At 36.7% G+C, this 26,541-nt stretch overlaps 1 protein-coding gene across 1 annotated transcript in view; it reads right to left on the bottom strand.

The window, feature by feature from the left end:
- Positions 1–26,541, bottom strand: part of DCC (DCC netrin 1 receptor) — a 987,982-nt gene that overhangs the window by 15,678 nt on the left and 945,763 nt on the right. The window contains exons 26-27 of the mRNA XM_045528069.1: positions 19,433–19,594; positions 12,920–13,132 (exon numbers count right to left, since the gene is read on the bottom strand). Of these exons, the coding sequence (XP_045384025.1) occupies positions 12,920–13,132; positions 19,433–19,594 (375 nt within the window). The remainder of the gene's footprint in view (positions 1–12,919; positions 13,133–19,432; positions 19,595–26,541) is intronic.

Here is a 26,541-nt window from a genome sequence, read left to right as displayed (position 1 = left end):
GTGTCTCTGTGGGTTGCAGTTCATGGAAAAGCTAGGTATCCTCTCTCCTTTCAACCTATTCTCTAGCGGGACATGTTGGACTAATTCAAGTATAAAAAAACTGTCATCAGTATGTATTTGGAACATATTCCTCGGTACTTTGTGTTGCTATTGGGAAGGGTACTGAGTCTTTGATTTTGTTCTCACTTTAACTGTTACTGGTGTATATGACTTTACTGAATTCATTTATGTATTCCAGGAGTCTCTTCAGTGAATTCTTGCGGTTTTCTAGATATTATATCATCAGCAAAGAGTGACAGTTTGATCTTTTCTGGCCCCATTTGGATGCCCTGAATTCTGCTCTCTTGCCTGCTTACTCTCACAAGGACTTCCAGCACTAGACATCTACAGCGAGAACTATGAAACACTGGGGAAGGAAATAGCAGACGACATATGGAAAATTATACCATGCTCATAGGTCGGCACTGTCAACATTGTTAAAATGTCTGTACAGATGCAATGCCATCCCTATTAAATTTACCAACTTCACCGAGATAGAAAAAATAATTTTAGGCAATAAGAACACCATGGGAGGTATTTACAAGGCCGTGGTTATTAAATCAGCTTGGTATTGGTGCAAGAAACAGGGAGCACAGACCAGTGGAACAGAACTGAGAACCCAGATGTAAAACCATGCTCCTACAACCATCTAATCTCTGACAAAGCAAACAAAAACCTACACTGGGGAAAAGAATTCTTATGGTGCTGGGAAAACTGGATAGCCACATCTGGAAGAGTGAAACAAGAACCACACCTTTCACTTCTCCCCACAATCAAATCATGGTGGATAACAGACTTAAACTTTAGGTGTGAAACTATTAGAATTCTAGAAGAAAATGTGGGCAAAACTCTTGGAGACATTGGCCTATGCAAAGAATTTATGAAGACAACCCCAAAGGCAATCACACCAACAATAAAAATAAATAAATGGGACCTGATCAAATTAAAAAGCTTCTGCACAGACACAAAAACGAGAGCAAACCGCCACCCTACAGAAGGGGACAAATTTTTCGCATGCTCCACATCCGATAAAGGGCTCATAACTAGAATCTATTTGGAACTGAGGAAAATCAAGAAAAAAATCCAACAACCCTATCACAAAATGGGCAAAGGACAAGAGCAGAAACTTTTCAAAAGATAGAACACTGGCCCACAAACATATGAAAAAATGCTCAACCTCTCTAATCATGAGGAAAATGCAAATTAAAACCACAACGCGGTATCACTTACCTCTAGTGAGAAAGGCCTTTAACAAAAAGTCCCCAAAGCATCCATGTTGGCATGGATGCGGAACAACAGGAACACTCAGACACCAGGGGTGGGACTGCACCCTAATGCAACCTCTGTGGAAAGCAATATGGAGATACCTTACACAGATACAAGTAGACTTACTATTTGATCCAGCAATCGCATTACTGGACATCTACCTGAAAGAACAAAAGACATTCTATGAAGAAGACATCTGCACTCGAATGTTTACAGCAGCACAATTGCAAAGATGTGGAACCAACCCCTCAATAAACAAAATGTGGTATATGTAGACCCTGGAGTACTACTCAGCTAGGAGAAACAATGGTGATCTAGCACCTCTTGTATTTTCCTGGAGAGAGCTGGAACCCATTCTATTAAATAAAGTATCCCAAGAATGAAAAAAATAAGCACCACAGGTACTCACCAGCACATTGGTTTCACTGATCCACACCTAAGTGCACCTCTGGGAATAACATTAAGCAGGTGTCAGATACATGGAGGGAGAGGATCAGTATATACCTACATAATGAGTAGGGTACACCCCATGGGGGGGATGGACATGCTTGAAGCTCTGCCTCCGGGGAGAGAGGGATAAGGGCAATGTACGTAAACTAAACTTTTGTGCCCCTATCATATACTGAAATAAAAATATATTTAGAAAGGAAACCAAAAAAAAGTGTGACAAAATAAAAACCAATGAAAATATAAATAATACATGAAGAAAACAAACCTTCAAATTCAGAAGCTGGAGTCTTATGTCATAGGTATAAATTCTATAGAGAGTATTAAACTACCCCTGGGAAAAAAACAGGTTGAGGGTTTAGTATTCACACAATCATTGACTTCTTATTGTAATATAGTTGCTCAGAAAATTAAACTTTACATTCAGAAAGTCCTTGTTGAAATTCTTGCCCTGTCATTCACATATTGTGTGACACTGCATGTATTATTTTATCTTCTCTGATCCCAAGGTTCCCTCTGAATAAATTAGTAGAAATATTAATAATACGTTTCTCTTGGTGTTAAGATTTATTGAGCTAATAAACCTCTGGTTAAGTAAGTACTTGATAGTGATAATTAGCGATAATAAAGTTTGCAAAGCTCATTTACATGTTTGTTAGCAGTTCACTTTTTTCTTGGAGATCAGCACAAATTAGAATTTGCTGTTGTATTAAAGAATATTGAAACAGATTGGGAAGACAAATCACCTAAGTGTGAAATATTCTGTTAGGATCATAATACATATAGAATAAGTAAATGAAATCTAAGTTTGGACACTGTATGGGAAAGGCAATAACTGCAGAGGAAGGATGGTGCCTGGGTGGTGGGGGTGTCCTCTGAGTGGCAGAGGGGCTCTCAGAACCGGACCCTGTGCAATCCACTTAACCCAGGCACTCAAGGAGGAAGGTTACCATGAGACTGCGTTGCAGAAAATTTTCATTTTTTAACTATTTTTCTTAGGGGTATTTCCAATAATCTGCCATTGTTCCAGTCTCTAATCTGGAATTTTTCAACTTCAGATACTCCTGTACTGAAAGCCGATGCTTGTACATTATCTGCTTTGATTTACATTCGGAAGCTATGATCCCAAAAAGAGGGAACTTTTAATGAGAAAAAGAGGGGGAGACAGGAGAGAGGGACAGGGAGGAAAGAAGGAAGAAAGAAACGAGGGCAGACAGACTTTCATTGCTAACAGTCCTTGAAGAAATAGGTCCTTTTTAACTCCTTAAATACTTAAGTATTTTATATTAAATTATGATAATATCTTTCAGGAAATAACAATTTAACTGCTTGACTGCTCAAACATCTTTTAATTGCCTTTTATTCTCTGATATATATTACCATTGTTTACAGGTTCACTTACCCTCAGTACCACCAGAAAACATTTAAAATTTGTCTTACAGCTTGCATGCGCTATTCAGCCTAACGTAACAGGGGCTGAATCAAAAATTTTCACTGAACGATGAGTCATTTGGGGACATGTGCACGTAATCACTCACTTGCTGCTGGAGGTGCACTCCACTATGCCACCAGACTGAAGGGTGCCAAGGATGGGGTAAGATGATCCCCTGCAAAGGAAAACTAACACATCCCAGTTCCCCACAGGTGCTCATCTTTTGGAGACACTTACCATAGAGAGTTGTAAGTCTTATCTATCAATCAATCTTCATGTAGGCAACAAAAGTAAGAGATAGTTTCAGAAGTGGGACCACATTTATAAATTCTAATCTCACTAATGCCTTCCTTAGACATTGAAGAATGTACACAAAGACCTCAGATGTTTCTACATTTTGCCAAATTTCCTTGGGGCAGGGCACAGGTACTCAGTTCTTGGCCTTATACTGAGACAACTTTCTGGAATCTAAGGTTTTGGGTACCAGTCTTGAAAAACAAGAAATGCAACAAAAGAAAACCAGACTTTGGTGCTTACATTTGCCACAGCTGAGCCTAGTGGGAGGGTGGTGACAAAACAGCAGGTTAAGTTCTTCTTAACTTGTTATAGATAATAATTCAAGATGCTAATTAAAAAAAGCTATGAACTTACTTGCTATAAAAATGTACAGCCATGCATGAACACACGCACATGCGCACACACACCCCAAAAAATATTACAGTGAGCTATGAACCTCCGGTTAAGAGCACACAATCTGTTCAAAAAGAGAACTACTTCAAGGTGTGATCTGCAGAGGGAAGCCTTAGCATCTCCTGGAATCTTTCTAGAAATTCAGAAGCTCAGGCTCTACTCTAGATCCACTAAATGGAGATCTGTATTTTCATAAAATCTGCAGGTGATGCCAAGGCATACAAAACTCGACAAGAACTGCTTTAGACAGCTATGTACATGGTTAGTTTAGCGTTTAAAATTTATATCCCAAATCAATCACATGTGGAAATAATTCATGCTATAACAGTATTATTAAGAAAAACAAAATAAATTATTTGTAAAAGGTCAGTAATGTTTCACATGTGTTCGTTGAGAAATAGCTTTTCTCCACTGTCAGTAGCTTGCTTCCTGCTCCTCACTTGGTGTAGGGAATAGCTAAGTTGGAAGTTAGAGCTGGGATCTAGGACCTTCCATGAGCTTCCATGAGGAGCAATTCAGGAGATATGCTGTGTTTAAAAGAGAGAGAAGCCAGGCAGTGACCACCAAATCCATACAGCTGTTGGATGTAAGGCCTTACGGGGACTTAGGCTATTGTAATACCGTGTGATCATTTAAAGGACCTGGTGGGAGGGGCTCTCTGGCTGTCCAGTGGATTTATGACTTGAGATCAAGCCCTGTTCAAATGGAAGAGGCCACCCTTTCCTCTGGACTCAGAGGACAATATTCAGACAGCTCTGAGCAGCTACTCTAACATACTCTTGCTCACCACCCGTCTTCTGCACGTGGTCCATTTCATGGGCTGCCCCTTCTCTGTTGCCTATACTTGTGGAGAAGTACAGCATGCAGGAAGCAGTTACATCTTGTTTCATCAGCTATCAAGCCATGAAATATACTTTTGAACTCCCTTCCACACGATCCGACTGCTTCATATATGAGGTGTTGGGGAACTTCCCTGGGCTCAACTTATTAGACAATGTGGTTTCCAGATTACACCAAGTATTCTAAGGTGTCAGCTCCGACTTGTGTACACAGAGCAGCCTGTTTCTAAACGGAGGTACCACTTGAGAGCGTAGTCACAAAGAAAAGATAATTTTAAATGGACACTGACTGAAACTAAAAGTTAACCTTTGATTTCAAAAGCATACTAGGTTAATACATTATTGCGGTTTGAAAAATGCAGTCTGGATTAGAAAATTATGACTTGGGTGACCTCAAGTGAAAAGATACATGTAACATACTGGGCAAATGCATGAGAAATATTAAAGAAGAATGGTTTAGACAGGTGCTTTGGAAAAGATGTTGAAAAAAAGCAGTTGTTGCAAGTACCATCATTGTTGCAAGCCTATATGTGCAATTATGTCATCATATGCCTCTCATTTTGAAATGAATTGGGCTTACTTATAGCATTGTTTTTCACCACACACACAAAAAGAAGCTTGTCAGAATCCCTTTTACCACAAAAAGATGAAGGCATTCTCTGAGAGCCTTGACATTCTGGTAAATGAAGAGATTCTGGCAATAAGAACATCAATTCTCCTGCAAGCCTAAGTCAACGCCAGGAAACACACAAAATGTTTAACATGGCATTTGAATTCTTTTCTAAGTCCCTGCCAGTAAGATAAAAGTTCTAAACATCCAGAAGTAGGAGCTTTCAATGTTTTTTTACACAATCTTTTAGCTATTACACGTCATATCTTTAGAAATAGTTTGCTGATGGTTACAGTCTCAGTTTAATATCACCGAGACTTTTTGTTTGCTGTCAGTGTGTTAGATTTTTCATACATGTTCAATGTCCAATAACACAGAGGTTTACGTGAACACCTTTTTGTTTCAGCATTTCCCCTGCTCCGAAAGGAAACAAGTGGAACCTGACACTAACTGATGAACTATATAGAACCTCTGTCAAGTACTTAGAATACTTGACATGCACAACACAAGTCTCAGATTCTTCGTTCAAACTACAATCTTTCTCTTATTCATACTCTTTCACAAAGTACAGAAAAAGAATACAAGAATATCCCCTCCCTTATTTTGACAGTAATTAAAATTGTAGAATTTCATGCTTCATTCCTCTTAAAGAGAAAAGACCATCTGATTTCACAGGAGAGAAAAGTAGGATTCAGAGGAGCAAAACCAGTTCCATAGTTGGTGACGTCCACTTACCTGCACTCCCTCTTTTTATGAACACAGTGGATGCTATCCTTCTCCATCGTACTATGGGGGCAATTGCGTGTCTATTTATTTTCATGAAGGTAAACTATTGAATAGGATTTCCAGAGCCTGTAGCTTCAAACTGTCTTTTCCACTTCACACAATTTATTTGGCTTTAGCACAGATGTTATTTATACTTCACATTATTAAGCATTTTATCTTCAAATGGTCATGAATTTGGAAGTCATTTCATCTTATCTGCCTTTATCTTTTTATAGTACCAAATCCTTTTACTAATTTTCAAGTTGCTGTGTATCACCTAAAATCATCATTAGACTTGAAATTAAAGATCTGAATTCAAATTCTGGCTCCCATCTTTTTTATTCTATTCTGACCAACTCCAAAAATATTAAAGGTTCATTACATGGGGGACCTACCTCTTGGATGAAGGTCCCAAGAGCAATGACATACGATCCTGGAAAAGTTAAAAGGTATTCAACCTCTCTGAATATCCACTTCTGTATGGGCAATGGCGATTATAGTTACTTCTCAGATAAAAAATTTACTTGAAAATGCCCTTTATAAACTATAAAAGGTGATGAAATGTAAAGCATGAGCCTTATTACTTTCACCTAAGCTGATTTTTAAAAAGACACTTTGGTTTTCAAAATAGTTCACAGATAACAATAAAATCTACACAATACTCGTTAACTATGTGAACTATCAAGTTCATACACAATGTGAAAGGAATACTTACTGCTGTGAAAACAACCATACCACAACCCTTTCCTTCTCTGTTCTTTCTGTCACTCCTGAGGCCACCTGCACCACAGCATAATCCAAGGACATTCTTCAGAAAATACATGTTTCAAATGATGTTGTCTATTAGCTCACACATTTCTGAAAATAGATTATTTTTCACTTTCTCTTGTGATTATCTGGATGGCAACTTTACCCCTGCCATTTAATTGCATTAAGTTGATAGTTAAGTTCAATTTTATACATGATCTAACAATTCCTGATGCAGTATTTTCTCTTATGTTTTTTAATTGGGCAAAACTTTGATGAAAATGTCTCAAATTTTGATTCCAGTGTGCTCATTCACTCCCCCCCAATAGCTTTTTGCAAATCTGAAAAATACTACCCATTCATTTCTTGTTCTCATTGACCTACTGCCATGTTCCTCAACTCACAATATAATATTCCCATGGACCCTTTTATTTTATACTTCTTTATGCTCATAGTCCATTTTTATTTTGGATCCCAAAGCCGTGGCCACCAGTGGTGCTGAAAGTAACAGCTGTCAGCCCCCTGGCTTCCTGCCCTACTGTGAATAGATACTCGGCAGGTTGGACAGGTGAGTTTAGGACAGATGGTTGCTATTCAAGAATTCTCCAGCTAGTTGCTACTCTTGCTATAACTTTTCTTCATCTGATGCTAACATAAAAGAATGAAGCATTTACTACTCAAACACTAAGCTAAATGACTCAACCTACTTGCTAAAATTCTTTCTAAGGCATATTTAATAATTATGATTCCAGATGACCCCTTCTAGGGGAAAACAGTCAATCTAAGAATAACCATTAACATCATACAAAAGCTAAATAAGATCCTTTGTTTATCTTTAATATATTTCTCTGAATTCTTTAAGTCTGCCTGTTAGCGCATTTGTTGACCTTGGGAAAGCTGCTTACCTTTTTTAGGCCTCCGCTTTGTCACCGATAAATGAAGCATTAGTGACGTGGCTTACTCATAAAGTCTCCTCTAGAAATTGTTTCCCTCTCTTTGGGGAGCAATTAACAGAGCTCTTTTACCCATTTATATATTAAAACACAGTAGTAGAAGAAATACTAACTTATTAAAACACCAAGTAGGTTCCAGAGTCACAAATGTTAGTGATATCTAAGGCAAATTTGCCTTTATGACATTTTACCAAGGGATAATTTAGGATGAATGAACGAAATCCAATCGAATTTCATCTGCTAAAAAAATCTATTAGGAGTGAGCACAGAAATATTACAAGGATATATCTACAAAAAGACACAGATGGGCTTCCACATGAGATGACATTTATGTAATAGGATGCAGTGTAATTTTCCAGTCTAGAATTGATTGGAGGTATGGGCTCCAATGACACCAAATCAACACATCTCTCCTACTTCTCTGTGCCAATGATTTATGCAATCTGGCCTTAAAAATGACCCTCTTGTGTCACCTGCTAAAGGATATCTGATCTCCCATGACCTTTGTCTGTGACTGATTTTAGCAGATTGGAACACTCATGAGGTATTCTTGATGATTACTCCCCATGGTGGCCTACAAGTGGCTCAGGGAGAGCAATTGTATTAATGTATTATTGTAATTTATTGGCAGTTTTGTGTGATAGCAGATTTGCTGAAATAAGGCCTGCCAAAAAGATCAGGTTACAGCAGGAATACATGATTTCCCAACCATCCATGAAATATAAATCAAACACCTTTTCTGTCCACTGTCAGCCACCTCCACCCACTCCTTGTCCTCAATCCTCAGATAAATTGAAGCACATGCCACAATTTGCAGGGGAAAAATCAAACTCCATTTCGCAGTACAATGAAGTGAGTTTTGGTCTCCTCATGTCCACTGCCATATTGATCTCTCAAAGATGGAAAAGATCAGAATGCTCTTGGTTTTTGCTTTCGTAAATATATATGTGTAGAAATGCAATGCGTACATGGAGGACCATCGAGCACTTACGCAGCTTTGCAAAGTTGCAAGAGCTCTAGGGGGCTAATGTTATAAAAGAGTACTCTGATATAAAAGTCACTATTTAAGAGGTCACATTTTCTTTCCCTTTAGAATTACAGCCCTACAAGACAAATGGTCTCCTAACCCAGGTTCATTTAAAGTGCAGCTGATCATTTCACAGCTAAAAGGAATTTTCACTTGTAAAGAAAAAAAAAAAACATACCCTATATCTTGGCCTTTTGTAGAATGTATGTCAGATCTATAATGCAATAAGCCCAACACTCTATCAAACATTTTCTATTTAACCTGAAAGGGGACTAACCCAAATCACTTATATGTCCACATTTGTGATTTGCAAAGTGTACCGATTGCAGCCTTCGTGAAATGTGTACAGACCACACAGTTATTCACGTCCATAGATAAAGCATTAAAAAATGGAATCACTTCTCATAAAGTGATGAAATTGTAAGAAACACCATAAATATCCTAGAGTCTAGTAAGCTAAATTTTAAACTCAGGAGGTGGAAGAGGAAAAAAAAAAATGAAGGAATGATTCTGTTTTCAGGTAGGCAGAATTTCAGTCGTTATGACAACAGAATGGCTTTCTGATTATCCCTTACAGAGAAATACTGCAAAATGCTCTACAACCCATGGAGATTGTTATTGCATAATACGTGTTGCCCTATACCTTACAGGGCACAGCTGCAAACATTGCTCTGAGTGCCTTATTGGGAGGGAAATTGAGGCACAGAACGATGATGCTGCCTATGAAAATCCACACACAGGAATTTGAGTCCAGAAAGGGTTTCTTTCATTGATCCTAATCTCCAAGCTTTCAAAGTAGAAGTTGCTCATTTAGCATGATCTCTAAAAATTAGAGCAATGCCTCACATTACCATATTCTAAAGTAATTACTTTTGGTAAGTAAAGATAAATTCATTGCTAATTATGCAGTCCTTTCTTGCAAAATTCAGAGAAAATTATTTGAGGTTTTTTTTCTTTAAGCCGACAAGAGAATGACTTTACTTCATCAATCAGTTTGACTAAAGTAATGATTTTCTTAGAATTAAAACTTGTTGAAAGCTCTAAGTATTTCATCTTTTAGGCTAAGAAGCATGTAGTTAATGTCACAGCTAATACATTTGTCAGTCTGCTAATTTTCTTTTTCTATTAGAATAAGTAAACATCAGCCCTTTTTTAAAAGCATACTATTTACCATGTGTCAGGAGCAATGTAGGGAGAACTTATTTGAAAATCACGAGGTAAGACATTATGAAATGAACAGGAATTGCAAGGAGACAATAAAGGAGAAACATGAAAAGGAAAGCATTTACTAATTCCAAAGTGATGGTGCGGTATGCCTCAAATCGAGTAGGGGAGGGTGATATTTAAAAGGGGGCTACGGAAACTGTAAAATCAAACCAAAAACTCAAGCCAGAGATACTGGAAAATATGTACGAAGACATGGCTTAGGAGAAATACTTCAAATACAGACAAAAGCAGCAGTAAAACAAAAGAAGGCTCTTCAGCGTACAATGAAAATAAAAGAAAATGAGATTTTGGTTGCTTGACATTAGATCAGAGAATGCTTCTTCAGATATGCTTATTATTTGATGGAGTAGGTACTGAGACAGCCCAACTAACTCCATTTCCCTTCTCTGAAGGACATAATCCACTCATTTATGCTACCTTGTATCAGAGTTTAAGGCAGCATCGGTATTATGTATTTAGAAGACAATAACAGCTAGTAAAAAAAAAATGCCAGCTCTTTGTTCCATCCATCAGACGTTCTTTCTAAATTGTAGTTCTTTTTGATTATTTTCTTATACAGCTCTAGGACATAGGTTGATTTCCAAACCTCGTGTTCTCAATGAAACATCAGTGCTGTAGTAAATTTTTTCATTTAAAATAGCCTTTAGAATATCACTTTCAGCTTTTTTTCTATATATAACATAGTTTAAAAAAAAAAGCTTTTATTTCAAAGCAGAGAGAATAGTTCACAATATAAAGTGCTACAGCACTTTAGTTTCTGGAGGCTATAAAATTGATCTTTTTCAGTATAGAATAGTTAAGCCTCTTACCTTTCCTCGTTAAAACTGTGATTGAAGAAGGCCGGTGAGGAAACGGTGTTCTTCAACTAACATGTTTTTTTTTTTCTTTTATCAATTTTGGAATGATTTCATTACTAAATAAGTTAGATACACACTAAGAGGCATGAATGGGTTTCTAATATTTGAGAACCCATGCTTTCTAAAGTCAAAAAGATGGGGGGGGTATATCACTTACTAGCTAAGTATACTTAAATAAGCTACTTATATTCTCTAGGTCTGTTTCCTTATCCATAAAATGGGGTTAGGACTAGCCACTACCTTACAAAGTTGTTTTGATAATCAAGGGAGATATTATAAGCCTTCTTTAATGAATATGTACTATAGGCATGTTCATTAAAAATTTATTAAAGTGCAGTTATTATTAGCAGTTGCAATTAACCTGTCACTATCCTGAATACCTGTCTCCTTTAAGGTCTGTGTGCTTGCTTGGGATTGCAGTGGGGAAACAACTGCAGCCAGGAATCCCCAGGCAGCATACTCTTGACACAGGAATTTCATTAAATGAATTCTGTTGCTTCAAATCATCTCTATGTCAATTATCAAAGACCTCATAGTTCTGGGAAAATATAAATAGCACATCGTTGCCATAACAAGTGTGTGGAGTGCGTATATGTGGGAGGCTGGAAAGAGGGGCTTGGGCAGTACAGACCTGCTATAAGTCCCAGCATGGGCTTGGCTGGGGTGACAAGGACTATCTTCTGTGGAATGAAGTCATGACCTGTGCTGAGCCTGACAGTCAGGGAAGACCCAACCAATGGAATCCCAAACACCTCCATGGTCCTCCCAGGGCTAGTAGCTGAGCACCCATTCTGCACACCACAGAAACATTAACAACATCAGAGGTGACCTACACAACTCAACCAATATGATGCCAGGAACTAGATATATTCTCAATATTAATATAAAGATAATTAATATGCATACTTCATAGGCAATCTTATTTTCCTAGTTTTCATAGTCATCATGAGGCTTGTGTACTAATGCAATGACAAACATTGCTGTAAGCATGGATCTGGTAAAAGAAAATTACTCAAATGTGTTTGTACAATGTAGATTAGTCCAGTCCAGCTGCTTAACTTTATTAAGGGTCCCATCTCTGGTTACTTTGAATCACTCAACTTTACCATCTTAGGTCTGATATACTGAGGTTATTTAGAATTATTCTAATATTCCAAATAATTTTAAGAACTACATATTTCTTTATTTATCTACTTACCTATTCATTCATTTTGTTTCTTCTTCTTCCTTTTCTTTGCCTCTTCCTCCTTTTTCATCTTCTTTCCTCTCCCTCTGTTTCTGTCTCTGTCTTTCCCTCCCTCCCCAAACCATAACAAAAACAAAATGGACCTCAGGTTCAGCTCTTTTGGATACCAGCTGAGGTAATAAAATTAGCACTTCCCTGGGAATCTGGGGCTCTGGTTCTCATCCCTGCCACTTGATTTTCTTAGAAAGGCATCACAGGTATGTCATTTCCTATCCATCTAAATCTTGAGTTCTTCATTTCTAAAATTAGGAAGTTGGTCTCAACACTGGTTCTGACACTTCTTTTTGACCCTGGCAGTCTAAAATAAGTAAGAACCCCCGGGACATGACTATTGAAAGGCACAAAGCAGAATTATGTGATGAAATGCATTTCTTTAAGAAGTGCTTTTGCAGAGTTTAACTCTAGACTTGGCATCTAGCTTTAAATCTTAGAATCCATGTTGCAGAATGCAGTCAGGGCATCAGGAATGTTTCCAGTATTTGCTAGTGGGTATACATACAGCACATATTAAAAGAGATGGACTGCTGGCATCCATGATTCATAGACAACTTTCCAAAGGAATGAAAATCACCTATAACCAGATAATTAAGAACCATACTACAAGCAGATAATTAAGAACCATACTACAAGCTTCAGTAACAAACATGAGCACACTGGGCACATCATCAGCATGGAAAAGATATTACACTGAGACCTCTTCAGGCAGCCTCAAGCACTTACGTAGAGTCAACAATGATAACAACAATTTTAAATGTGAATGAATGGGTACTTTACCTGGCTGAGACAAAAGTGGTGTGTAAGGGACTTTCGGTTCTATTGCACTCATTGGTGGAGGTAGCAAAGGGTTAGCAAAGCTGCGGAGTGGATGAGTTGGTCGAACGCAGGCCGTGGGGATGGTTCTGCTTGGTGCCTCCTCACTGCTGGGATGCTCTGCTTGAGACGGGGGCAACATGGGTGGTTGTTGGGTGGTTGGTCCTTCACTCACCGCTGCAGGGGACACAAGAAAAGCCATTCATTATTGGGAGACAAAGTTTGTTTTCCCTAAGTCACCTGAAGGGCCCCCGAATCAATTCAGAGAGATATAACAGGATCTGACCAATATCTTCTCCAAGTTATGAACATTCTCATTCCTCCACCCTCATGTATTTATGGGATATGATAGCACTTCCCCTTTAAACAACATAAATACATAGAGCAGAACAGGAATTTATCTTTGGAAAAGAGTAGTAAAATATATTCAGCACTGACAATATTGCCTGAATTGTCTGATCCCTCTAATCATAAGTGATGAAGCGAGAAAAAAGAGTTATTTCTCCTTTCTTAAGTGGCAATGTAAGTGAAATTCAATGTACCAAATGCTGTTACAGCTGCATTGTTATCTACCGGCCAATATGCCAATTTTTCTGTGATTTAAACATGCCATGTCAACTGTCAAACAAATCAGAGTTGCAGGGTGCTTGGAGGCATTGCTAATAAAATGATACAAATAATAACCACTATCATTATCTTCCGTAACAAAATAGAGGCACATCTAGCTGAAAAGTTATATGAGACATGACTCTGCTGGAACAAGTTGCCTGAATGCAGAATTGCAATTTTTCCTCTTGGTAGTAAACCTTGTAATTTTCAGGCAGATTACTATAGTTGAAGAGCTTCTGCATAGTCATTGTGACAGCCTACGGGCATTTGGACAGCTTTGAATATGGAAATGCATCTTTTTTTCCTAGAGAACACAGCTGAGTCAGACTGAAATATTTTCAGGGCAGTTTCTTTTGCTAAGGACTGCGACTCAATTTTATTGATTCACATTCAAAGTCAACAGGGCTATGTTAAATGACATATGCAAATGATAAGAATTGCACAGTAGGTGTAAGTGTTAACAAAATAAGATTATTTCTGATGACTTCTTCCTTAAGAATATTTTGTTGGGGACATTGAAAAGAAAAAAATGCAGCAATAGAAGATAATATCTTACTTTCAAAAGAGAATTTCTAACCAGGAAATATTTCAAGATAATCAGTGAGATACTTTTGAGATAACTCTCTGGGAGGCTCAAGGAGGTCAGCAAGGGCAGAGGAGATAGAAAGAAAATCTGATAATGCTGAAGGGAGTAGAGATGAAAGATACGAAAGATGAAGCCATAATATTACAGTTATACAGCAGTGACAGGTGTCTTCAGAGGGTACCTGTACTCATTCTTCCGTATTCAGAAGAGGTCTTGGGTCACTGAACAGCCCCCAGGCTTATTCCATTTAAACATGGAGGTGGGAAGATACAGGTTTGAGGACAGGGTGTAGTCATATAGCAACCAGGGCCAAAAAATAGGTAGAGACTTCATAAAAGATTTATTCAAACAATGGAAATGTAGTCAAGACAGCAAACTTTAGAGAACCCAGAGTGCATGGAGGAGTTTGAACTAAGCGCCTCAGCTCCAGGCTAGGAAATCCTATCAAAGAAGGAGGGGAAGGGCAAATGCATGCACAATCCCAAGGTTAAGGGGTGGGGCTTGGAGGAAACCATTAGGCAACTTGTTGGTGATGTTGGTTCTCAGATAAGGGCCCATAGGATGGGGGCTTTGAGTAGGTGTTATAAGGAGCTAAAGTGCTTATAAGACCGTAAAGGGGAGAGCAACACTGCCTGTTTGTATTCAATTAGAGTCGTGCTCTGAGATTGTTGAGAGTGTAGTTTTAGAGACAAAGAAAATTATGCAGGTTTTACTTTAGACTCATATTTAATCTAAAGGAGAAAATGACCGAGGATCAATCGTCCAAGTAAAGGCTTAATTCTTTAGCCAATACCCAACCTTGGGCGTATTTGTGCCACTGGCCAAAAGTGACGGCGTGAGTCCTGTGCTCACTCCTTGTTCACATAAGGTCTCCTTCAATGTGGGTCTCCTCACTAGCACTTCCTTTAAGCCACAGGTCTCAAAGGATACTTACAAAGTGATAGATTGCAGGGATTGCATAAGAGGGACAAACAGGTTCTTTCTGAAAGGGTGCTCTAGAGATGATCCTTGGGATGGAGAAAATTATTCCCCACGGGGGTTTATAATCTCATGGGGAAAATTCTGGGCAACTTAAAATGCTCTGGCTTCCACTTACAGAGGGTCTCTCTCATTTCTCTGTGAACTGCCTGTCTCGCCATGAGGTTCCTGAGGCTGCTTCTCTCTGGTCCCCTTTTATCTCCAATGCGCTGGCTTTCATTAAAGGGTCCATAAAAATCACATTTAAAATATCCATCCAGGGAAAGAAATTTCATATTTTTCCTTAGAAATCTGCCTTGTTTTTATTCTCTCTATTGAAGGTAGATTGTAACTAATCCACAACATATTTGAAAAGCTGCTTTAGCCATTCAAGGAACAGTAATATGTTTGGGATGTATCACTTTCATTATTATATTCCTTCTTTCCTTCATTTATTTTTTGCTATTTCTTTTCTGCATCTTCACCATGAAAGAGATCTATGTTAAAATATTATTGTGATCACACATTTAATAAAATTCACATACATTTTTAGTCCTTTGAAATTCAGTCTATTTTGGCCAAAACTCCGTATTTCATGTGAATTCTAATGATGTCACTGAATTTCTTTTTTGGTCCATTCTCAATCCTACCCCCTTTTAATGGGATTGTTTCTCATTAGCATCTTTAAAAACAAAAATCATCTGCATGCCTTGTCCTCCTTCGGTTTTCAGCCCCCACTGTCCCCACTGCAAACATCATGATGTGGCTCTTCTTGAATCTGAGGCAAGTAACGGTGGCTTGATGCAAACAGGCCAGCCCTTTTCTGAAATCCATCCTTAGGACCACACATGGTGAAAAGCACAGTGCCAAATGCACTAGATGGAGTGGGAGGGCCCAACCTCGGGACTGAATATATCACAAACCCATAAGGGACTGTTTTTGTTGTGTTCAAAATGAATACTATGGGCAGATACAGGATTTCTGTAGATAATTCATAATTCTTATATTTTGAGTGGAGCAAAGTAAATGCTTTTCAGAACTGGCTGACATTTAAGGCAGCAAAAGCCCTTAAACACAATAGCCACTGCTCCACCACAGCAATGTTCTCCTTTCAGATGAGCTCGTTTGGCCAGTTCAGGTGCCAGCTCCAGGACACCTATGTGGAACAAACTGGCTCCGTGACATGACATTTAGCTGTCCTAGAAGCTCTGAAAGCAAAGAAAAGCTCTTTTCGCCCACGAAGCACAGCCTCCCAGCCATTCAGAGCGTGGAGTGAGGATCAAATACGTGCTGGCATGCCACTTGTTTGCAAATGATGAGATAGTCAGAATTCATTGTACAAAGCATGTACAATTACACAGCAGAGTCAGATCTCAAGCCACTTTATAATAATTACTGTCAACACACATAAATAATTGCTACACACTAACTGTAAAAATATTGCAAAAATGGAAATGAGGGTTTTTCTGCTATCTAAAACTACCATATTTGATAGAAATATAGCACACCAATAACTCCAAGCAAAGACTTGAATACCTGTAGGAACTCAATTTACTCATTAATCTCAGAATAGCATCATGCAGTATTCCTGAGTAACCCCAGTTCCTCACCGCCTGAATTTTTTAAAAGACCCTAGAGAATCATCCCTGGACTCCACTGCACTACTGATTTTATCTAGGTCGATTTCCACTTCTTAGGTGATTTCCAATTTGGGGGAGAACTAGGGCAGACAAATAGCATGGATAAATTGACCAGCCACCCCACTAGCTCAAACAATGCCAGAACTGAACAGAATAGTGGAACTTGCTTCACTTTCTCTTCTACCTGTTTCAAAGATAAGAAAATGGTGATTTGTAGAAATAACACCCCAAGACTATGTATTTTTTGAAGTATTCAAATATAATACTGCTCACTGTAATAGGTCATTTGCCTACTGAGGCTAAGAACAGAACTGCAGTTACTTCGTAGGAAGAGGAAATATTTGTCCATCACAACTGCATAAATCTTTGTGTCACCTAGTATGTGTACTATATATACTATATCTTTCCTTTCCTTATGGTAAGAGAGAAACCCGCTTTATTTGTGCCTTCAGAAAGCAGCAGACCTTTGGGGCAGGAGTATAATGATTCATTTCTTGTAAAGCTCAGGGGTCTATCAGGTAACTTTGGAGGAAGGAGAGTCTGCACACTTGGCAAGTCAACTTTTTTCTTTTCCTAGGTGTGCCTTTCTCTGTTTCTTAAGGTGACTAATAAGACAGCTCTACCCAGAGTCATGCAATGTTTTCTGCTTGAGAGAGAACAGGGATGGTTAGTGTTCTCTAAGGCATTTAGAAGCTGATACTGAATGGCTGTGAGTTAACTGTTTCTGACAGTGACTCGGAGAATATTCAGTTTCTTAGAAAAGAGCATGCTTATTTATTTTTTTTTCTTTTCTAAGCAATCACTTGGAACACATTTGAGATCCTGTTCCTTTTGCATTGTACATAGCTTTGTTCAAAAAATACTTGATGAATGACTGAATATACATTTTTAAAACCTATAAAACTTGGCCAGGAGTGGAACTGTCCATTGCCTTGTGATTTTAGATAAAGTTTCACAATTTACTAAGCACTTTGTCTAAAGTCTTTTATTTACATAACTTTATGTAATAGTTATCTTTTTTATATTTATGTTATGTAACAGTTATATTTAATAATAAAATAATTCTTTTAAAAATTTTTCAAAACAAAAAAATCTACTAAAGAAACTAAATGTTTTAAATTAATGAATTTTTAATAGACTTTATTTTTTAGAGGCATTTGAGGTTCATAGGAAAATCGTGCAGAAGGCACAGAAATTTCCCATCATGTCCCCTGTCCCCACATATCCACCATCTCCCTATTGTAAAAGTCACGTACCAGAGTTGTACATGAGACTAAATATCTTTTAACCACAGATAAACACAAATTTTATACTAGCCAATTTCTTTCATTCATTTTCATCAAATTTTAACTTTTGGAATCATTTTCCCTATGATTCAATAAGAGACGGTGAAACTGCTGCACCAACTCAAGAGAAAAAAAGAAAGAGTATATGGGATGTGGGACCTCCATGAATGAATATTCCAGAAGAGGATTATGCTTTCAAAGAAGAGAAAGAAATGAGGAACACATCATGAAACAAAACAGTTAATTACTAATAAAAAATGTAGTGAACTTTGGCTCGTATAGCTCATGCTAGAGGGACCAGATAAAGGTCATTCTACACATACTAAACTAAAACCCAAAATTTATCTTTTTTGTTAGGAAGAGTTCATTTCACAAGTGAAGAAGACACTGTGTGTTTTGAATTCTTTGACTGGAATCACAGTTACAGTTGTCTTGGCATTTGGAAATTCTGGGTGGTTAGACTTTCCACATCTTTCTCATTTAATTCCCCTCAATGTGGTCTGGGGGATTATTTTTCCCTGAGTTTTTGCACACAACTCTATTCTGTAGCTATGATGCACAGTGAGCAAAGAGAAAATAAATCAAATTCTCTCTCAGCAGATCTTGGATGTCTTTTAATTCTAACCTTCCTACATCTAGACAATTTATGATTTCTTAGAACTGTCCCTGTTGGGTTGGAAAAATATACCTTACCTCACAAATATATTTTATTGCTGCTACCATCACATCTATTACAAAACATCCTATCTCACATGAGTCACCTGTTCTTAACTAAGAGATGAAAGCTATAAAATGGATTTTAAAATGCCATGCTCAAAGAAAAAAAAAAGTTAAATGACATGGGAGGAAATCACCAGGGTGTGTATAATAACTTGAGAGTCCCTTTCCCTTCCTACCTTCCCTCAAATAGATGAAATACTACTCTGAAATTTTTTTTCCCAATAATTAATTTTTAAAGCTAAAAAAGTATCACTTAACCAATTAAAGAAATCTAAAGTATCCATCCAAGTTCATCAGGAATCAATGAGACATAACCAACATATACTAACTAGGAATATATTAGAAGATATCACTTGATTATTACCTTCTTAGTTAACAGGACATATTAATTTCAAGCACCCACCATACCATTGTTTTATGAAAACACTTGTCTTCTGTTTCCCCACCACTTCCCCCCTCATTGTCAGTGGTGTGTGCTGTGAAAAGACTCCTAGGGAAACAGATTAAAACCAGATGAGCTAGGAGCCAATGAATTATGTTGGAAAATTGAATCCTAGTATCAAGGTCATAGACAAATCAATCTTTTCATGGGATAAGAAAGTCAAAATGTTACACATTTGACAAGACATCCTTGCTATTATTCATTTATTCTTATTAAAAAGAAAGGAAAATGCATTACACTGACTTCTTCCTGCTCCAAACCCTCGGTCCACGGACAGTGTTGGGAATGGCACCGGCCGGAGAGTGAACTGCGGGTGGGGGTATCCACACGTGGGAGATGGGAGGATCCCTGGGTACTGGGCACTTTCTAGGGTTGGCACAGGGATGGCGCTCACGACAGCTGCAAGAGAAAGATGTTAATGGTTTCTTTGAGTCTTATGTATCTACCTAACAAGCCAAAGGGAAATGGATAAATTTTCAGATCCTCAAATCCATGCATACCTCTTCAAGGATTTCACAGGTTCCCTTACTTACCTCTTTCCACCCACCTCCCTTTTTGGTTTAGAAAAGATAGCTGCCTCCTCAAGCATCTTACTATGGAACATTAACCTGCAGTTTAAAACATTCCAGGGTTCCACACAAAGAAAGAGTTAATCAAGTTACCATAAATTCACCTTAACATTTTGCTATTTTATTTTATTTTATCGGCGTCTTGGTCTTATTCTTGCTTCTAAGGATGAACTGTGGCAATAGAAATGTTAGGTTGTTCACAAATCAAATATACTGTGGGTGTATATTTGGAGGGTGAAACAGTGTTGGGAATTTTCATTAATTCTGTAAAAGAATGTGTTGCTGTTGAGAGAGAGTCTGGACAGAGAAGCAAGGTGTATTCTCAGTAGTCATACTTAGGATTTATCTTTAAATAAAAAATACCTTCAAATAGCTAAAGCAGTTGGAGGTAAGTGACACATTGTTTTAAATGTAACCAAATGTTTTTGGGGAATACTAACTTTTTTTTTTTAGTTACATGGCTGAAACCCACAGATAAAACTCTTAGACAACATCTTCCAGGTTTAGACAGCATTGTTCAATTCCATTATTCAGTAGCTATTCAATTACATCATATTATGAAATATTTATTCCAATTTTAGTCAATCTTCAACTTATCTTATAAAATGTTTAGTTTATCTCTTATTACCAAAAAACAGAATTTAAGCCAGGGAGTAGAATGATCAGTTTTAGCAGTATATTCCTATTTATGAAATTAATGAAGTCATTTGTTATATACGTGATTTGTGTTTAGCGACACCCTAAAGCCAATCACTGGAGTTCAACATGCACATTAATACATGTATAATTACTAAAGGAAAACCTTTCATTTTGTAACTATACTCCTTACTTCATAAATAACATTATAATGATAGATATAAATCATATCACACTATTATAAATCAATGAGAAACAACATACATATTTTTTTATATTTTCTAACTTAAAATGCAGATTAACTACATTAAATATACAGGGCTTTAAATTAAAAGGGCTGCTGCTAGTAAACTACTTTAAGATTGCATTCCAGAACTTACTTTGCACTATACTGACAATATTCCTTGAAATACATATGAATATGTTCATTTGAATTGAAAAACATAGTCTGGCTTTTTCAGGTAAAGAGTTTTGATCAACTGCTATGACAATGAAAAGTGACTATAATGGCTATTTCCCATAAATTGAATGATGATATAAATTATTTAACAAGATAAAAACATTTAATCAAGAAATGGCTTAAGTAAAGGTACATTATAAGTGATATTTAAATGTTTCCAATCCTGTCATTATTTTATTTTTTTTACAGGAAATAATTGTTGGGTTTTATTGAGTTTTTGTTCTATCACAATTTCTTGCTTTGGAATGTAGTATGATGCCATTAATAGAATATTTCATAATACATTTTACTGTGTATATTTGATATTTGACATATTATGGGATACATATAGATATAATAGTTACTATAGTGAAGCAGATTAACATAACTATTATTTCACAGTTACTTTTTCTTGTGACAAAAGTAGCTAAAACTACTTAATTAGCAAAAAACCATAGTATAATACAATTTATTAACTTTATTAAGTCCTCATGTTGTATATTAGATCTCTACACTTGTTCATCTTACGGATCTGCTATTTGGTATCCTCTGACCTACATCTCCCCATTTCCTCTTCCCACTCCACTTGTGGTAAATACCGTTTCATTCTCTATCTCTGTTCATTTGAGCTTATACATGTGTGCACATATATCTCTGTGTGTATGTGTGTATATCTATATCTATCTGTATATATTCTACATGTGAGATTGTTAAAATGATCCTAGAATCCAGAGCAATATATAGATTTAACAAAATCTCTATCAAAATTCCAATGGCATTCTTCATAGCAATAAAACAAAAACCCTAAAATTAATATGAACCCCACCCCCCCACACACAAACTGAATAGCCAAAGCGATACCAAGGAAGAAAGACAAAGTTGGAGGCATCACATTTCCTGATTAAAAATTATATCACAAAGTTATTGTAATCAAAACAGTATGGCAGTGGCATAAAAACAGAGGCAAAGACCAATGGAACAGAATACAGAGCCCAGAAATAAACCCAAAGATATATATGGGACAACTAATTTCTGACAAGAGCACCAAGAGTACACCATGGAGAATGGCTGCTCTCTTTAATAAACGGTGCTGGGAAGTATGGATTTCCACATGCAAAGAATGAATTTGGACCCTTATCTTGCACCATACAAAAAAATTAATTCAAAATGCATAATAGGCCTAAATGGAAGTGCTAGAATGTAATTCCTAGAAGAGAACATAGGGGAACAGCTCCTGGACATGGTCCTTGGCAATGATCCTTTGGGATATCACACCAAAAACTCAGGCTACAAAAACAAAAATAAATAAATGGGACTACATCAAACTAAATAGCTTTGTGCAGGAAATGATAAACAAAGTGAAAAGGTAATTTAATACCATATATTGTCATACAAGATGCCTCTAAGTGAAAAAAAAATTTTGTAAGTCTATTTTATAATTACTTCGTAAGTCTTGGTATAGCTTTTTAGTGCACCTTCTAAAAAATAAGAACATAAATAACTTAAATAAGTAACAAATACTTTTGCAAATCAGGTAATTTCTAAAACTTTTCCCACAGCATACTTGAAGGAGGACCTCAGCTAGTTGTCAGTTGAAAGATTACTAAAAATAACTTTGAATGAAAGGTCACAGTATGATTTTGGCATATAATTAATGCAATTAGTGTATAAAAAAGCTGTATTCATGTCACTATGATAAAATTCAAATAAAATACTATTTTATATATAACTATGCAGAAACTCTAATTGCAATGTTAACTACATCTAGAAGAAAGCAAATTAACAGTTAAAGACTTGTGGTCACAGGAAATGAAAACATGAAGTAAAATTTTGGTTTATAAAATGTGCTGCAAAGATACTAGATAAATGATCAATACAAGACCTTAAATCATAAAATAGATCACATTTGTATGTTATTCTGTGGGGAAAATGAATTGATGATACTAGTTCAAGGAGAAAAATAAGTGATGTAAACTTTGTTAAAGAAAACAGGAGCTTCCTCATGAATTTTGTAAAAGTATGATGGTGTATATCAAATCACTGTAATATTTTTATACAATGGATTTATTTAAAAGAATGGCAAAACCAGAAAATTCTCATCTATTTAAGTTTAAGAGGTATTTTAAATGTTAAATGTAAAATGTATGAAGGGACATATATGTTTTCTGAATTATTTTAGGGAACACTTGGATGAAAATTTGAAAATAAATCATAGCTCAATGCCTCAATAAAGGCATTTTGTAAAGAGTAAATTATGGATATAAAAACACATGAACAGACTCCAAAAAAAGAAAAATTTAGAGAATTACAAGGAAACTTATTGAAATAATCAGAGCTTCAAACCAGATACCAGCCAAAATGATTATAAATTCCTTAAAGAAAGAGGTTACAATTTTGTTGCCTTTGTGTTTTTCCTAGTACAGTGGTAGAGATACTTCACATTTTTCAAGTGAGTTAGTAAGAAGGATTTTCTAGAAGTAATATTTAGAAATCTGTCATTTTAACCCACTGGAGACTCCTTCAGTGGTTTGAGGTATTATTTAGTTTCCTGGGGTGTATAGTTACTATAGCTATAATAATAATAATAATAATAGACTTATATGCATTTGTAAATAAGAGCCATACTATAGCATAAAGTCTGTTTTGATATAACTCAAATTCCCAGGCTCTGAAGAAGTCAACTGAATTATTTCACCCATCTTACTGATCAAATGGGATCACTGCATGGCCATTACAGTTGATTGCCAGGTTGCAAAGCTTTCCCTGTATTGACAATTTCTACTCATAAATAAATGTGACAATGATAGTCTCCTTTAGATATAGAAGGTACTCACTCCACAAATTGTGCATACTATATTTCCTTATCAACATTATTATAATACAAGCAATAATACAATTAACCAATGTTTTGCAATACATTTAGAAAACCAGTTTCATATGTATTTTTTGGTTCAGAGCCAAATAAATTTGGATAGGGAAATATAAATCACTTGGCAAGCCACAGAATCCATAAGGTAGAGAACTGAGAGAACTCAAGGTGCTAAATTTATATTCCAGTTCCAAGTCTTTCATTACTGAAGAAAAAAACTTCACTCTCTAATAATTTTGCATTTTGGCTACTGACTTGCTTATTAAGGGCTTGCAAATAGTAAAAGTTCTTTAAAAAATAATAAATCTATTATGTGTTTCTGCATCTCAGAAATGCTCATTATTTTATTTCTTGACATGAAATGGAATAGTTCATATTCCAAATCTTTGGTCTTAAAATATTTTTATTTATGATTCATTTCTGAAAGGGTACAGAAGTCTACATTTACTTATAACAAAAATAATCTCCTAAGAAAGTAGGATAAAACACTATGTATTAAAGTATCTTTTGGTATTTCCCCCTAGATGTCAGTTTTGAGATACACACACACACACACACACACACACACACACACAAATACTTCAACATAAAGCATTCACTGCACTGCTATGTTTATGTAAAACAGCTCACAGAGAAATATTATCAAATATTTTCAATAAATCTCTGTTCTGTGGCCAAATATGACAAGAAATCTGTTCTGACGCAGCTTTCTGACAATTGAATTTATATCTGACACTGATGCACAAAGATTTCTCAAGTAGAAATTCCCTCACCAAATAAGTTAACTCCCAGAACAGGGCACCTTTGGTATTTGAAAACTTTTACAACATTCTTTAAAATGTTAGCACTAAATGCTATCTTTAGGAAAGCTAAAGTAAAGATTTTTTTTTAAAGCTACAAATTTTAAGAAATAAAACCCTTCCTAGGTATTTCTCAATGTGGTACTTGACAGAATTGACAGATTTGTTGAGAAGGAGACAAATACAGGAATAAAGATAATGGTATATTGAAGGCAAAGAGTTTAACTGAAATGACTTCTCCCTCTGTTTCTTTTTACTAACTCTTTTCCACAATGACTTGTATACATAAACTGGAACATTTGGAGGTTTGGTGTCTATTGTCCTTGATAAATATTCGTATCTCCTTCACAATTTCAGGTGTTCTTTGACAAGTGAGCGCCACAGAATGGCTTTCTCAAGTATACACAAACTTCACGAAAGGTCCCTTTTGGAAAAGCAACAACATTCACAAAGTTGTGTTTTGTAGAAGTTTCTTAAAATAGTGGCCAAGAGCCCAAGTAGGTGTCATAACCGGCATCTATGATGACTCCCAGTGATCCCACCTTGAGGATTCACATCCCTGTGGGGATCCCTTGCACACTGTACCAGGATTGAGCTGGGGACCAGTAGAATGTGGCAGAAATGATGGCATGTCACATCCAAGATTTGGTTAAAAACAATTGCCTGCTCTCTCTCTGGCTGATCAGTCACTCCAAGGGAAGCCAGGTGTCATGTCTTGAGGACATGCCAGCTGACCTGTAGAGAGGCCCATGTGGTGAGGAACTGAGGTATCCAATCCAAGAGACCTCGAGGAACCTCATGACACAGCTTGAGACTCTAAGCCAGAACCATCTAGCTAAATTGCTCTTGGATTCCTGACCCTCAGAAGCTATTGAGAAAATAAATAATTGTTGTATATTGCTACATTTTGGTGGTAACTTGTTATGCAATAACAGGTAACTGTATGTTGACTTGAGCATACTATTTAAGCTCTCTATTTCTCAGCTTCCTCATTTGTCAAATGGAGTACCAACTTTCTGATGTAGTTGTAAAGGATTAAAGAGATCATCCACAGAGAAGTGCAACAGAGTCGGGGGTCAGTACCCCATAAATGTCATTTATTGTTATTAATTTGCAAGGCTCCACTAGATCCACCCAAGACTGGCTTGAATGCCATTAGTTGGAAATATTGTTTAAAACACCCCATCTTATGCTTGGGGCAAAAAAGAGCAAAACAGTGAGATAGAGGCAAATTAATAGTTTTTAAATCACATTTGAACCTGAGGTAATTATGACTGTGTGATATTTTTGAGATTAGAAAGAAAAGGTATTCCCCCAGGGGAGGAAAAGAATTGCAATTATTATCATAAAATAAATTCTGAGTTCAGATTCTGGTTCTGTCATTTATGAGCTAAGGGAAGTCCCTTATTTATTGAAATCTAGTTGGCTCATTTTAAATGTGGTTTACACATACCTTATGAGATGAGATACGATGTAGAGTGACTGGCTCAGTGCTTGCCATAGGGTGGCTATGAAAATGTATTAAGGTCAAACAGTATACTGTGACCAGGTAACTTTAAGACCTCTACAATCTCCTACAGCCTTCATTCCCATCTGAGCCTTCTCAACTGAGATCTTCTCAAACAAGAGATGTCTATGAAGTCCAGATATATGAAATAGTTGTGAACATCTGGGTGTAAATTTTGACACCATGAGTATCAGACAGAAGTTCCTGGAAATAGCCTGTGTCAGAGAGTACCTGAGTCAGGCTACAGAAGGCCATTCCCCACCCAAACTCATTTGAAGGACAATCCCAGCTCAGCTGAGGCCTCCATTAAACTGCATCACCAACTCAATTTCTCCTTCTCCCAAATCCTGCATCTTTCACCCTTCAGGTGTTATTCCAGAAAGCACTTGCCAATAAATCTCCTGTCTTCCAATCTCTATCTTAGAGTCAGATTCCTGGGAAAGCCAGCCTGTGACTTTCCTTACATATCCTTTAAAAATTCTAGGAAATTATAGTTAGTGCTTCTGATCTTTGATAATTATTTTCA

Source organism: Lemur catta, chromosome 16 (assembly GCF_020740605.2).
Source record: "Lemur catta isolate mLemCat1 chromosome 16, mLemCat1.pri, whole genome shotgun sequence".
Taxonomy (NCBI): Eukaryota; Metazoa; Chordata; class Mammalia; order Primates; family Lemuridae; genus Lemur; species Lemur catta.
The sequence above is the reverse complement of the archived record's forward strand: the minus strand, read 5'-3'. Positions and strand labels throughout refer to the sequence as shown.